The 15,612-nt window shown below is 50.1% G+C and overlaps 1 protein-coding gene across 1 annotated transcript in view; it reads right to left on the reverse strand.

Annotated features, from left to right (window-relative positions):
* Positions 1-1,285: 1,285 nt before the first annotated feature.
* The window catches only part of PPFIBP2 (PPFIA binding protein 2), a 144,150-nt gene continuing 129,823 nt past the window's right edge, over positions 1,286-15,612 (reverse strand). The window contains exons 19-27 of the mRNA XM_032427115.1: positions 9,823-9,973; positions 9,422-9,533; positions 9,096-9,184; positions 8,664-8,786; positions 7,366-7,491; positions 6,480-6,668; positions 5,199-5,375; positions 2,949-3,014; positions 1,286-1,799 (exon numbers count right to left, since the gene is read on the reverse strand). Coding sequence (XP_032283006.1) covers positions 1,728-1,799; positions 2,949-3,014; positions 5,199-5,375; positions 6,480-6,668; positions 7,366-7,491; positions 8,664-8,786; positions 9,096-9,184; positions 9,422-9,533; positions 9,823-9,973 — 1,105 coding nt within the window. The 3' untranslated portion in view covers positions 1,286-1,727. The remainder of the gene's footprint in view (positions 1,800-2,948; positions 3,015-5,198; positions 5,376-6,479; positions 6,669-7,365; positions 7,492-8,663; positions 8,787-9,095; positions 9,185-9,421; positions 9,534-9,822; positions 9,974-15,612) is intronic.

Consider the following 15,612-nt stretch of genomic DNA (forward strand, 5'->3'; position numbering starts at 1 on the left):
TCCCCTCTGGCACACTCGGGAACCGAGTCAGGTCTGAAATCCAGGGAGCACCTCTTCCTCGAAGTCTTTTCCGGTTGCTCCCCCAGCTCTCCATTAAAAAGGACAAGTAGTTTCTACTGGAGCATCTGTACCTTTCAGCTTAAAACAGAGGTGTAACCCCCACTAGAGCATCAGCACCCTCAGACAAGCACCTTGACATTCGTGCCTAGACCTCCAGCCCTCAGCCTGGCATGGAACATGCTTAACCTGCACATACGAAGGGGTGAGTGGCTGGAGCACGGCACGGCGGCCTGCTTGGAGTCCCTGAGCAGTTTGGGGACCAGGGCTGGCTCTTACTCTGGCAGTACGGGAGTGCGCCCACAGCAGGTGCTCGGTGCCTTCGTGCTGAGGGTGGCTGTGTGAGGGAGAAAGACACCCAGCAGGGGAGCCAGGAGGGCTCCGGCTCAAGGGCTGACGGCACAGTGGGACACAGGAAACTCCGACGCATCAGTGAAGGCTTCCTGAAAGAAGCCGTGTGGCTTGCTGGCTCTGGACAGGCGGAACTCAGCCTTGTGAGGGGGACCGGGGGAAAATGACACCTAACGGTGAGGGAAAGGCAGCCGCACAGGCTTTTGTAAGGGTTCGTGAGGCCGGAGACTCGGAAGGGCCATGGGTGCTGCCTAAGGCTTTTGAACTCCTCTCTCGATTCTGGAACTGAGGCGTTCTTAGCAGAACGGTATCAGGATGAGAACGGTGCTTTGGGAAGGCCGCTCTCGGACAGGGGAGAGAACGGCAGGGGACCAACTGGGGAGGTGGGGGACCGAGGAGACCAGCTTTGGAAAGCAGAGGAGAGAGGAGGCCTGAGCTGTCACAGGGAGGAAGAGGATGGGGCTGTCGCCAGTGGGGAGACTGGTCGGGAGGGACAGAATGGCTGGGGGCACACGGGGCCTCTCCCCGAGAAAGGAGACACGGCAGGGAACAGGCTGTGTGGGGAGATGGCCAGGGGTGGAAACGCTGTTTGGGGTGCGCGAGGGCCGTCCGCTGGGGGCAGCCATCTGACCAGACACCTGCACTTGGGAGCCTGCGCTGCGGGTCAGCCAGGGTTAGGGGACCCAGGGTTTGGAGCCGCCTCTGCTCAGACCTGAGGAGGCCCAGCAGCACGGACAAGCTGACACCCTGCTGCAGAGGAGGGTAGGACGAGGGCAGTGAGGGCCATGGGAGGAGTCCCACTGCTCCTTCGCCGTGCTCACCCTGGGCCGGTTCCTGTGAAGGGAAGTACCCCCTCGGTGTGGAAGCAGCCAGGAGGGGCTCCCTGTCATTTCAGCCAGCTCAGCCACTACAGGACAGCCAGAACATTTTTTTCCAGAATTTTCTTCCAGCAGAGCTTTTATGAACTCCTTGCCCTTCCCCTTTGGCGTAAGAACCTCCCAAACGTCACCAGGAAGAGCAGGGGCCATTGAGTCTGTGCTGACGTCTCACTGCCCTCCCCACAGAAGTGGGGGGCAATCCATGTATAAAAGTACAAAAGGTATAAAAGCTGTGGTGAAGAGCCTAGCATGGCTGAAAACTCAGGGCCCCCGGGGCCCCCTCCTGGACATCTGTTCACCGCTCTGCTCGCTCCTGTCAGTGCGCACGTCCGAGGGGTCCTGCCAGCCCGTCTGGGCTCTGCGGATGGCCTTGCCAGCTCCCCGACGCAAAGACTCGGGGCCCCCATGCATGGCTCTCTGGGCTCTTGGCCACGAAGAAAGTCACCTCCAGTCCTCAGGGCTGGGAGCGGCCAGGCGAGAGTCGCTCAGCAGCTGGTCCTGGCTCAGCAGAGTCTGAAAGGACACAGTCCGAGGGCCAGTTGAACAGGGTTTTGGTCAAGGCTGCCGTGCGGCAGCTATGCAGGAAGCAGCGGGACACTGGGTGAGGTCCCGTCTGACACCACTGGCACCCTCTAAGCTCATGGGGTTCCAGGGACCCCACATGCGGAATCAGAACAGACTGCGCTATCAAGACAATACATCGCTCATACCTTAGAGGGGAAGTTGCTATCTCAAGACCACCCAAGGCCTATGAGTAGTGGAGGGCAAGGCTGGGTGCATTCACTTCAGTGTGCGAGCCAAGGGAAAAATAAAATAAAAATGATGCCATTTCGATTCAGGGAGCCCCCTGCCCCCTCCACTTCCATCTTGTCCTTGGATACAGCCTTCTTAATGTGCCCTAAGAGATCAGTGAGCGAAGGACGGGGACAGGGGCTACAGCCGGTGGGCTCAGTGATGGGACCATCCAAAGTAAGGGGCAGTGGAAGGTATAGGGCTTCCACAGTGTGAATCTTCTCTGTGGCTGGACTTTTCCTGCCAGCTGTCGTCTGTCTCTAAGCCTTGCGAGGAGGCTTTATAGACAACTAAGCTGCGGTTCGCAGAGAGAATGACTTGCCTGAGGTCCCAGAGTCAGTGAGAGGCAGAGCAGGGGCTTGAACCAGATTGGCCTCCCTCCAAAGCGGCATCTCTCCCGGACACCATTCTGCCCCTTCATGATAGTTTGTCCCCATGAGGCACACCAGGATGTGTCCACATGCCCATGATTGCCATGAGGCCAGAGGCATGGCACAAAATGCACGTGTCTCCTGGGCAGAGGGCAGAGCAGTGCCCACCAGGTCAGAGAGGAGGCCCGGGCATTGGGCTGATGAGGCAGGTGACCCGGAACTGCCAAGCATCTTGGTTTCCTCACCAGCTCTGAGCCTGGGAAGAGGACCAAGACCTGGCATGCTTTAGCTGGTTTCAGCTCAAGGCCCGTGACCCTTCTCAGTGCCCCTAGCAGCTCAGGCCACAGTGCTCAGCACCATCCTTCGAATTCCTAGCACAGCCTAGGACCCAGGTTGGGATTGGGGGGGCAGGGGAGGTGCTCAGGCTGTGGGTATCACGCCAAACTCGTGGGGCCACCCTAGCACCTGGCCTACTGCAGATAGAGGGTCAGAATCCTACCGTGAGGCGGTGAATGTCTTGGGAGAGGAGCCCTATCTGCGTCACAGTGCCTTCCGAAGGGGCCATCTGTAAAATGGGCAGCAGCCTGGTCAGCACACGCGGATGGACTCGGCTTGTGATTCACAGGGATGGCATGCAAGTCCTGTCCTGGGAGAGTGGGTGAGGAGGGGCCCAGGCCCTGGGGAGTGACAGCTGGGCAGGGCACATGCTGTTTCTGTCCTTGGGAAGGCTGGAGCTTCCAGTATCCCACACTGCTGTGTGCACACGCTCCCAGGGCCCGTCCTGGCACCAACACAGGGTGCACGGGAGATGAGAAGCAGCCCTTCCACGCATGCTCAGTGCTCCAGCTATTTCTAGAAGCAGAAAGCGGCAGGGATGAAGGCCTCAGCATGCTGAATACACCGACAATTTCCGGTGACAACGGGACCCCGTATGCTGATGCCCAGGGTAGGTATGGTTGGGCACCCTCAGGGAGCTGCTGATAGAGCTTCCTCACTGCCAGGAGCCTCCCTTGCCTCCCCTCCTCCTCAGGTAATGCTGGTCTGCTCCCTCTTCCCTAAGCCTATGTAGACATTGTAGATTTAGAAGCATCCTCTGAGAGCTTCAAGTATCATCCCACATTTTCCAGGTGGGAAAACTGAGGCCCACAAAGGGACACAAGCCTTGCTTGAGACCACAGAGAAATGTAGTGACATAATTCCATGCAGGGTTTCAAAACAGGTGCATGCAGAGACGCTCTCCCCAGGACACCCTAGGAATCAGGGACAAAGCCGGCCCTGGGGCTCAATGACAGCTACGCCCAGCAACCAGCCCCGAGGAGCACCTGCCATTCAGTGTCCCGGGTACTGGGATCAGGCACCAGGCTGACTTCAGAGAGGCCCAGGTGGTCATGGCCTGGGGTTATCAGCCATCCCTGGGGCTGCTGGTAGTTTAAGAAGCAAACCAGAGCACTGCCTCCGTCTGGGACAATCAGAGTGCCCTTCATGGGGCCATCAAGCCCTGCTCCGGCCGCCAGACGGTTACGAGGTTGCTGTTATTTTGCAGACAAGGCCCGGGGGACCCAGGAGGGCCAAACCCTGCCCTAGGCAAACTGGAATCTCATGAGCAGGAACCCAGACTGGCAAGATGTGTCTCTCCGTCAGTCCCCGTCCAGACAAGGCCCATCTGGAAGAGCCATTATCAGTTAGCCAGCCTCTAAATCAGGAGGCCAGGGCTGTTCCCGTTCTGCCGACAGACCGACCAGCCCCCACAATGGTTATGGGCCCAGCCAGGTTAGTAGCAGGGAGGCTGACAAAGCACACAAAAGAACAGAGGCAATTTCCACGAGGCCGCATTCTTGTCTCCCCCTCTGCCCCTGAGGAGGCTCACGCTGCTGAAACGGAAACCGACTCTGGGGTCTGCTCGACAGATGCGACCCACAGTCAGTGAGCACGAGGTTCCCCACGGCTTCATAAGAGGGAGGTGGAGCCTGAAGCGAAGAGGCCCCAGACCTCCTCTGAAGGATACGGGGGTCCCTCCCTACTCCAGTTCCCTCGTCCATGACACTTGGCAAATGCCATGTGTGCCCCTGGCCAAGGACTGGCTCGGGGCCACCCGCTGTCATGCTGGGCAACACGCGGGACTCCATCTCCAGCTGTGCCCAGCTCTCTTCCCTGCCCAGTGAGGTTAAAGATATGTGGTGCTGTTTGCTTTCTACATAAATATTGTCTTTATTACCAGAAAGAAGCGACCACCTCTGTGGGTAAGGCACAACACAGTTACGCTGTCACTGCGGCAGGAGTCCCTGCTGCCATCCCTGGGGTCTCAGCCACAACTCTGTGGCCACAGGCCTAAGGCACTTAAGATTGCCCCTCAACGGAAGCCCAGCAGAGGGGCCCAAGAGCTGAGCCTCTGGGGATCGCCCATGGTCTCTGAACCCGTGTCCAGGGTTGTGTGTTTCCACCGGTGCCGAAGATGGCCACCAAGAATTACTATAGATGTACAAACGTCTTTGCGTCTTTCCTCCTGAGTCCACCTTTGGCAACAGTCCCCAAAGGCTGGCCCCTTAGCAAAAGTGCCACTCCATACCCTGGCCACCCCCAGAGTTCAGAGAGAGACTGGCCTGGAGTACACAGCAGCCGGAATGTTCTGTGAGGCATGCACAGGGGCGGGTGGTGAGGTGCAGCTCTATGCGGACACACGCAGTGTTACGGTGAAGCTCCCGGGGTGCAGAGAGGACAGGTAACAAGGCCATCAGCTAATCCGTCCCACCTGGTCCAGCCCGTCCAGTTCAGGGGCATCGAGGGGGCTGAGGCCCTGGTAGCCACTGCAGGCCCTGGAACTGTCACCAGCACTGTCACTGGGCTCCATGGGGCAAATGTAGTCCGTCGACTCATCGAATTTCTTTCTTCTTATGTTTCCAAAATGCGAAAATCCTAGTTTCCTTGGCTAAAACACAGTAAGTGCAAGATTAGGAGAAGGGGCTTATCAAGTCAGCGTGCAGACAGAACTCACAATGTAAGAGCGGGCTCATGAGGAAAGGAAGAAGGCAAACAACTTCTGGAAAAATTCTCAACAAAACAGAGCTCCTGGCTAGAGAAAGGCCAACAGATAAATAATCTTGAGCAAGGAGAGAGAATCTTGCTCCTCCGAGACTGTGTACGAGAAACTCAGGAGTTTCGCTGGCCCACGAGTGACATTCTACTTTCCCCAAGGGAAACCAGGAACTTCTACTGGGAGCTGAGGTGGAGGCCCTGCCTCACACAGCGGCGGCCTCTGCGGCTCGTGGCGCCTCGTGCCCCGGGGAGGCCACACCGGAGAGCCCTGGGCAGCCCCTCCTGCTGTTCACGCTGGTCTCCCCCAGACACACTTGTGGTCCTGCTCCCTTGGGGAGGGAGGTCTGTGCATGAAGGGTAGCTGGACCTAGGCATCCCCTGCTGCTGGGGACACGGCCTCCAGAGATTGTGTGTGGGCCTGCAGTCTGAGGAGGATGTGGTCCGAGGACAGTGTGGCTCAGGCAGTTTCTCGCAAGCTCTGTGGGGTTCAGAGAGCCCCAGTGAGTGCTGCTGGTGCTCGTATGACCTCGGGACCCCTGGACAGCCGTGGACTGGCCGCCGCCCCAGCACAAGGCCACTGGAGCGCTCCCTATGTTGGCAGACAGTTCTGAGGAAGACCCCCCAGAGCAGTGTGGCCCACAGATGAGCCTGACCGAACAGAACTCAGAATCGTGAGCTCATCTGCTTGTGAGATGAGTCAAGGCAGCACTGGGACAGAGGATAAGCACTAGCTGCCTGAGAGCAGATGCTTCCGGGACATAGTGTCCGTGTACAGAAAAGTCTACTCTTTTCCTTGGCCTCGGGTATGGCAGGGAACTGGCTGAACAAAAACAGATGAGGAGACCAAGCTCTGAGGTCTGGACCTGAGACAGCCTCCTCATCCGTGTGCCCCATGGCCCTTGCTGGTTTGGCTCCAGGCCACTAGGCCTGCTGCAGTACAATATGAGTGCTAAAAGGCAGGCCCCTGTGCCACCCCAGAAAGGGCCTGGCAACTCACCCGGACTTTGGCTGTGGTGGTCAGTGGCGTGTACGCTGGTGAGGCTATTTTCTCTCGCTTTTCTTGCTCAGCCTCAGGACCAATCAGGGCATTGAATTTGGTGGTTAGGTGGCGTCTGAGGAGCGTCTTTTGTGGTGGAATATTGAGAAGCATAGCTAGGGTGTCCCCAGTGAAGCGTGGCTCCAGGATCTAAGAAACAAACACAGACAGACCACCCGGGGATGACCACAGATGGCTCCAGGAGGGCACACTGACAAATAGGCCCTCATGCACAGAGGGGTGTCTCCAGAGAGGGGCTGAAGCTCATCCACTTGTCCCGTATCCCACTCTTCTCTGTTTCCTCGGCACAGGGCCTGGCTCTGGGTAGATGCTAATACACTGGTTGACTGCCCACCTCATTCTCACTGCCCAGCAGAGAGCGGTGGGTTCTTGGATACGGCTGTCTCCCCAGGTCCAGTCTGCTCTGGAGGACATCCAAACCATCCTTTCATTTCCCCACTGGCTTTACCACTTGACAGATCTGAGTGACAATCATGACCACACTGTGGCAAGGGGGAAGTTCCACTGTGGTGGCCAACCCCTCACTTCCCTAGCCACTGTGTTCCTCCAGGTGCTGGTGGAGATGCCGCGTTAAGGCCAGACTTATGCAACCCATTTGTCCTGGATCCCTCTGGATCTGTTGCTACAGAAGACCTTTCCAGAAACCATCTTGTTTCCATGAGGTATATTCATTTCCAACTGCAAATTATCAAATATTTTGAGATTTCAATTGATGTAAGGGTTATCAACATTTTTTCCTAGGATTTATGTCTAGCCATGAAGAAATCAGTTTCTGAATACCCCCGTTTACACTGAAGCAGGTGGGCTAGTCTAAAGAGCCACTCACGATGAGGCCTCCGTGGACACCACTCCCACGAAGGTTGGGTGCGTACTCCGCCAGGTCCACAGATCGCAACCACTCCATCACCCTGTGGTTGGACCACTGCACAACTTCTGAAGGAGAAAGGTTACTCTGTGACAGGGAGAAGGAGAGAGTGAGAAAGCTGGGTCTAACAAGTCCTACCTGTGGTCCCCTGTGGAGCCAGCCCCTGGGAGTAAGCCTGCCCCAGATGCCCGACCAGAAGACAGCCCTCATGCCCACAGAGCTAGGTAGCCAGCCCACCTGCCTAAGAGCCTTCCCAGTTTCTAAGAGATAGAGCTCTCACAGAATCTTGCAAGGCATTCTACACTGAAATATCTGATTCCAGAACCCCGTGACTCCCTAATCCTCTGGTTGGGACTAGTAAATGAAGGCACAGAGTCATTCATTCGGTGACTCAACAGAACTTGAAAGAGGACTATCATTTAAGAGTCAAGTGTTTTATAGACAAAGATCTCCTGGTGTGGCCAAATGTTTTAGGGGAACACATATTAAGACACTTAGACCTAAGTGGCATCTTAGTCTTCAAAATGCTCCGCGCTCGGACACACAGAAGGCATTCAAAACTTATTTGCTGAATAGGGAGAACACAAGATGGAAGGTGGAGGTAGGAGTTTTTAATCCCTCAGGAAGAGGAGTTAATCTTACAGCACAGTTAGACTTAGCTCGTAGGAATACAGGAGATGGGGTGTGACTGACAAGCCTTTAGCTTCGGGGCCCAACAAGAGCTCTGTGCCATGTAGAACATGACCAGGCACTTCTCCAGGATGTGGGCTGCTGTGTTTACCTACACTATTTCTTCTCTAGCAAAACCTGCTCACCATCCCCTGTGCACCTGGGACTAAAGGTCAGCTAATTTTGTAGCTACAAGTAGGGAGATCTGAAATGTCTGGTTCCAGATGGGCTCTTCTCTCCTCTGTCTACTCTGACCCCATCTTGCCATTTTGCTTTCCCCTCCTTCTCCTTTGCACCACTTGCTCATCATCTTTGATCATTGTGATGGCTTTGAAAGACTTGTTGTTACTGCCTCTGGCCCTGAACATGGGTCTCCCCAAGAGCGGTGGGAGCTTAGAAGTCTAGTGTCTGTGGTGGGGCACAAAATGCAGGCAACAGGGGGTGTTTGGAGCACCATGAAGCACTAGCAAAGGAAAGAATCCCAAGCACCCTGGTTCAGAAGGCAGCCATGTTGCGCTGAGGTCACTCTTGTTTTCACACACCTAACCTTGCACACAGGGCTGCCAGGATAGGTACCATCCTGCCCTCACCTCATCAGCTGGCCGCCGGTGTAGGCAGTGGGGGTTGAAGTTGTTGACATGCAGCACATGAATGGCACATTTGATACTGAGATGATGTAGCTGGCTGGTAACTTTTAAGAAGAGGAGATCATTCTGGAAGAGAAGAGTTTTGGTTGATAAACCAGAGTTTCCAAGGTGACTAAGACCCTTAAGATTCCTTCCCAGACCACACACAGACAAGTCTACCACATCTTAGAAGGTGCACATGGACACATGAGCAGCACCTCTTAGCACAATGGTTCCTACTCTGCCACCTCGGACCTCTTGTGTGACCAACAATACTATTTAAAGACCTTAAGAAAAGAGGGGGGAGGTGGAAGCAAGTTTACAATAAGCACCATGGGGATACCTGCGCTGAGTGCTTGCAGGGACAACCAAAACACTGAAAGAGAAAATCCTCACCACAGTTAGGTACTGTAGCATTCGCCCATCGACTCTGGACTCATGAAACTGGTCTTTGTATTGCGGTAAGCCAATATCATCAAGCCAACCTACAGAAACCAGAAGAAACAGATGTGCTCGGGCTCTTAAGAATGGGAGACTGTGAATGCAGATAAATAAAAAGCAACAAATGATCATCTTGCGGGTCCGGCTGGATTCCCCATAAGGAACTCCCTCATCTGCCTTTTCCAAGGAGAGCACAGTCTTTGAGGCATGCATTCCTAGGCAAAGTGCTAAGTTACCCTTAGGAGCAGCCAGAGACACACATCTATGCTGCCCGTCCTTACGTGTCACCCAGATGTGGTCCAGCAGGGCAGACTTCTCCTCCTGCTTGGTATTGATGGCTTTCACAGCTAAAATCAGCTTCTTCCTGTGCAGAGGCTGCTTAATTCCCAACTCCTGAAATTGAAAGATGAAGACAGATGTGAACTTCCAGCCAGCAGCTTGACCATTGGAGGGCGCCACGTCTGGGTGGAGACAGTCCATCTTGGGGGGGGGCGTGGTGTGTGTGGCCAAGGACCCCTGCACAGTGCCCTGGGATTGACCTGCAGTGACAGAGGACATCTGTGTGTTTGTGTGTGTTGTGTGTGTGTGTAAGCACAAGGGAAGGAGGAGTGGGGGCCACACCTCACCAGACATTGGTTTGAGGAGAAAGGGGAACCTCCTTCCCGGGGGGCTCAGCCCTTACCTTTTCCATGTCCTGAGGGGTAGCTGACAGTAAAGTGTGGCCAGAAGTCACCCACTGCCGGGCAAAGATCACGTACTGGCCCAGACCGAAGTCTTCCAGCCACGCACACACGCGCTCGGTGCTCCACTGGGCAAAGGGGGCATTGGCGTCACTGGGGAGCAGGAAAACAGCAGGGCCCTGTTAGTGGGAGAGCCTGAGGCTGCACGTGAGCACAACGGAGCCTCAGAGAAAAGGGAACCGTGTTTTAAACCATCCAATCATAGGATCTCGCTGCACGAAATTCCACTAACAACACTCACTTGTAGTGCACTCGAGAGTTTCCTGTGATAACACCTGGTGTGAATTTCGAATCTGCAGCAACTGTGAGCACGGGCCAGTCACGGGGTTCTCAGGAGGCCATGTTCATGTGCCGTTGGTCCACTTATGAGGCACACGTGCCACAAGCCCAGAATCGTGCCCCGTTACGAGGGTAATCATGTTATCAGCAAGATTTTTATGGATCAACACTGTCTTTAGGGAAATGCTTAGAAAACTAGGAAAAGGGGGTCAGTTCTCTAACATTAAAAAAGAAAACCTTCTAGGGGCGCCTGGGTGGCTCAAGTCATGATCCTGGAGTCCCGGGATCGAGTCCTGCATCGGGCTCCCTGCTCAGCAGGGAGTCTGCTTCTCCCTCTGACCCTCCTCCTCTCTCATGCTCTCTCTCATTCTCTCAAATAAATAACATCTTTAAAAAAAAAAAGAAAACCTTCTAAATAGCTAATGGTTTATTAATGAAACACTAAGGACATTCACATTAAAGTCAATAGAAAGAGTATTTTTAATCAGGACTAATAACACGGGTCTGAGAGTGAAGCCAGTATAAGAAGAGAAAAAAAGAAGGCTAGAAGGTAAAAGTAAAAGATTGCCACTCTTCTCAGATGATGCACCTCCCAACCTGGAGAACCCAAGAGAACCCAGTAAGGTCACTAGCTACAAAACACACGTCATATTTATACGACTTACAAAATCAATAGCACACATACTAACATTTTTGTTAATTTAAAAATCCCATTCATAGCAACCAAAATTATACAATGTCTAGGAGTTGCTTCACAAGCAATGCCTCGGTCTCGTGTATGTGTGTGGGGGGACGGGAGGCAGTGACGATAACACTCAACTGAGCAACATCAAGTCATGAATAAATCAAGACCTAGATCATGTTCCTAGACAGGATGATGGGTATTACAAAGCCATCAGTTCTTAAAGACATCAATTTTTCATGGAAGTGTGAATATAATGGCACACTTGAAACCTCCATGGAGTCTGGGGTGGGGAAGGTTGGCAAAGTAACTTTATTTCATTTGAGGAAAAACCAACCAGGATTTATGGAATGTAGAAAACTAGATAGTCTGTAAGGTTCCTTCCAGGAAAGCACCCCTAACCCCATGCTGGTTAAAAAATTGTTTTGGAATGCCTGGTTGAGTTGTTCTTAAGATGAAGGAGTTAAAAGACCAGAATGACAAGAAAGCATGACCTCTACCTCTGAAACCAGTAATACATTATATGTTAATTAATTGCATTTAAATTAAAAAATAAATGTGACTAGGATGTAAAAAATAAAATAAGTATTTTTTTAAAAAGTAAAGAAAAAGAAAGCATGATTCTAGGTGTCCTGGGGTAAGTGCTGGCCACGTGGAATAATGAGCCATGAGTAGGTATAGATCCAGGTTTTGTGAGACCTAGAACTTGTAAAATTCGCATGGACCTCCTTAAGAAAAGTACAAAATTTGAATATGGAATTAGGAACAAATATTTAGAATAATAAATCACAGAAGATTACAAATTTAATCAAACTGAAAAAAATCATGGAATCTATAAATATTTTTATAAATTCCTACTACAAGTTTGTTATCTTTGCTGATGTATTAGATCATGTTAAATCAAGAAATTTTCAGCTTTTTCCAGTGTGTTCATATGATTCACTTTATATGAACAATAATCTAGGAACCTATTCACTATTTTTGTTTGGAATTTATCTTTTGCTTTTAATGAATTACTGCTTTTGGTATGATCTGGAATTGTTTTGTTTCTTCTCTTTTTTTTGAGATACTAGTTTTTTTAAAATCAATTAACATGTAGTGTATTATTAGTTTCAGAGGCAGAGTTTAGTGATTCATCAGTTGCATATAATACTCACTACTCATTGCATCAAGTGCCCTCCTTAACACCCATGACCCAGTTATCCCCATCCCCCTACCCACCTCATCTCCAGCAACTCTCAGTTTGTTCCCTATAGTTAGGAGTCTCTTATGATTTGTCTGTTTTTTTTCTTTTTTAAGATTTTTTATTTATTTATTTGAGATAGAGAAATAGAGAGAGAGAGAGAGAGTACAAGGGGGGGTGCAGAAGGAGAGGGAAAAGCAGACTCCCCACGGAGCAGGGAGCCTGATGTGGGAGCTCCATCCCAGGACTCCAGGATTATGACCTGAGCTGAAGGCAGACACTTAACTGACTGTGCTACCCAGGCACCCGGTTTGTCTATTCTTAATGCCAGAATACTTTCACTTTCAAATGTTCATTTTATCATTTTTATTTCACATTCTATTAGCTTTTTGATTTCACTCCTTTTCTTATTTCTGGAAATTGGTAAAAATATATATGCAATGTATCAGAGGGGTACTTCAGTTCTGAAGGAAAAATGTGTTTTTGAAATCATAGTTTGAAAACCTTGGTCTTGTATACCTTTTCAACAGTTCTACAGCTCTGGTGCTCATCTTCGACAGAATTCCCATGTCCTTCTTAGTAAATGGTCTCTACCCTCCTACACCTGCATTGTTCCCACAGTGGCAGACCCTGCTTCTCCACCCCCTTCCCCCGCTAGGTTCTTTCAGTTCTGGGGTCTCCCAGGGCTATAGTTGAACATGCAATCAAGTAATGTAGAGAGGACAGAGAAGGTACCTTCCAGGCGCAGCCAAACCACTTGCTTTACTGACATGTTCCAAAACATCTTTCCAAACTGCGGTTAAAATGACGTAAGAGATTATCAGATAGGCCATCCCCATGAAAGAGGGAGAGCATATGGTGCACTTATAATTGTATACACTTCATCAGTAAGTGCATTTCTGACTAGAGAGAACTTCTGTTTTGACTAAGCATCCAAGAGAACCAAATCCCTTGCCTGGGATTTCGCAGATCTAATGACTGGAAAAAGTTTTCACAGAATAGCTTCTGGTTTTATACATCTGAAATGTTTCTTTTCCACTACCCCATACTTCTGATACTGAGTGCCAAAGGACACGTTCACACTGGGACACGATCACCAACTCTGCGTCTTTGTATCAGAGTGCCGGGCAGATGGGCACATTGGAGGTAGCAGGAATCCTGGGAGCCATTTTTACACAGGACGGCTCGTCAACTAAACACGAAGTGACTGCACACCCCAACAAATCCAAACTAAATGGATGCCCAAAACTCAACTTTCCCTTGGCCAGATCCCCCAAATGCCCATGCTGCTCCAACATCATCTGACAGAAGGCAGTATACAGACGGGGGGAAGGTTGGAGTAAAGAGTCAGCAGTCAAAAACTGGTTGGGTTAAAATACCTTACTTAGCAAGTTTTGAAAAACACATGGCTTTGTCAGCACATTGATGGGACTCTCTCTAGATCCTAGAAGACACCCGGGTGCAAGCAAAGGACCTTGAAGCTTAGACTTTTTCACATTCAGGATAAACCTGATGCCATGAATATGGGAGAAAGGCAATAAAAAAGTCTGATTGAAGACCCTCAGGAGGCCAACTCAGAAATCATCCCTGCACAGAGATGAGATCCAGCCATGTCATTGAGTCTGCCTGACTTTAACATTATACACTACTGCTATTTCTTGGAAAAATAAAAATACTTCTCACCACATACCAAAATAAATCCCCAAATAGACGATTCAGACACAGTTTTTTAAAAAAAATCATTGAAAAAATTTAACATGAACAAAACCACAAAGGAAAAGTTCATGAACCTCATTATACGTAAACATAAACATTCCATATGTCAAAGTGTCACAGAATAAAGTAAAACTCTGCAACAAGCCTAAAACATAATTTATCACAATTATTAGACATAGCTTCATGTCTTAATATATAGAAGCAGATAGAAGTCTGTAAGACAGATAATAACAAAAATGGGCAAAAAATGCAGACAATTCACAAAAAGTAAAATGACAAACATCTGCAAACTAAGTTAACAATAAAATGTAATTTTTTTGTGGGGTGATAGGCACTCTGGGCCACAGTGCCAACTGGAATGTAAATCAGTAAAACTTTATAGGAGAGAAAAAAAACACAATAAAATTCGTTCTTCTATAACCTCAGAGAGGAGTCCTAGGAAATGTCATTATCAAATAGGATTATTTTAAAAAGAAGTATTTCATTAGGAAAAAAACAAAAAGAGACTGGGGCTGGAGACTTTCTGCAACCAAGTACTTTTTCTACAGGGATATTGGTGATGAAACTTTTTTAAGGCTATACCTAAACAACTATAAATACCAGAGGACATTCGTTTATATCAAATTTCTGCTGATGAGTTATAAAGGCCTTTCTTTTCTACCACCGAACACAGGGCCTTACCACAAGTACTGTTAGCATAAAAGCAGCAATCTCCTCAGGATGTCCTTTTTCCCTTCCTCATCCTTGTTATGGTTAACAAAGCACAAAGACATTCACACAAAGCAGCCCTGTGGCCGGAAATGCAGTTTTTCCTTCAGCAGAGAAAGTTCCTGATTTTGGTTACCCCATCCCAAAATGGCTGGCCGAAGGTATGCGGGCCTCTTAACCATGTGGTCCTGCACTAAGGAAAAATGCCTAAGGGTCTTAGAGAAAGTTCTTATAGCCCTGCCAGTGAATCAACGCTAAAAAAATCGCCAGAATTGGAGCTGAGGTTAATCATGCAAGCTTACTGTAGATTATTTTCATCTCTGAAAAATCAGAAATGTTTAAGTCTAAATTTAAAAAATTGCTAGCAAATTAGAACGCTCTTGTGGAATATATAAGCTTTCTTTGGCTCACTTTTTAATGGCTCTGAATGGGTCTCTGCCTTCTCTTGCCTCCAAAAGCTACCATTTACTGACCATTTACTTTTGTAACACCGATGCCTTGATCCCAAGAGCAGGTAGAGAAGTCTACACACTGTCACATCTCTCTGCATGGCACCTGGAGAATACCTCTGGGGACGCCCATCAAAGCGCAAGTGGATCTGGAAAGGCCCCGCGTCTCGCACCCGAGCCAACTTGGAAAGCCTAGAACCCGGGGGTGGCTGGGTGGGGAAAGGGAGTGTGCATCCGTGGGTTCCCTTTCTCGGGGAGGAGGGTAGGCCTGCCAAAAATAGGATGCTTTAGGGAAACGTGCTTCTCTCGTCATTGGGATCCAGACTGTACTGTTTCTGAGGACTGATACATGAGTTGTGCACATCTTACTCACTACCTGCACTGGTAGATGGCAATCTCAGAGGGATTAAATATAAGAGAATTAAACTTTACTTTTCACTGTCCGGTTAGATTTAAAATGTCACAATCCAATCCTGACGAAGGCCCCCAGAAGCCTGATCTTGGCTGAGTAACTCAGACTTCAGGAGATAGTTATTGAAGATGTATTTTGTGGAAATTGTCTGATGGGAAGAGAGGATCAGAGGATATGGAAAGGGATTTTCCTAAAACACAGGAGTACCGTTTCACCTGGGCAGGCCTGAGGGAGGCATGCTTTCTCAGAATAGGGCGGCCTAAGGAAAGGGGGCAGAGCTACTAACTGGAGAGTGTCTACCAG

Source organism: Phoca vitulina, unplaced genomic scaffold (assembly GCF_004348235.1).
Source record: "Phoca vitulina isolate PV1807 unplaced genomic scaffold, GSC_HSeal_1.0 scaffold36, whole genome shotgun sequence".
In the NCBI taxonomy this organism is placed as follows: domain Eukaryota; kingdom Metazoa; phylum Chordata; class Mammalia; order Carnivora; family Phocidae; genus Phoca; species Phoca vitulina.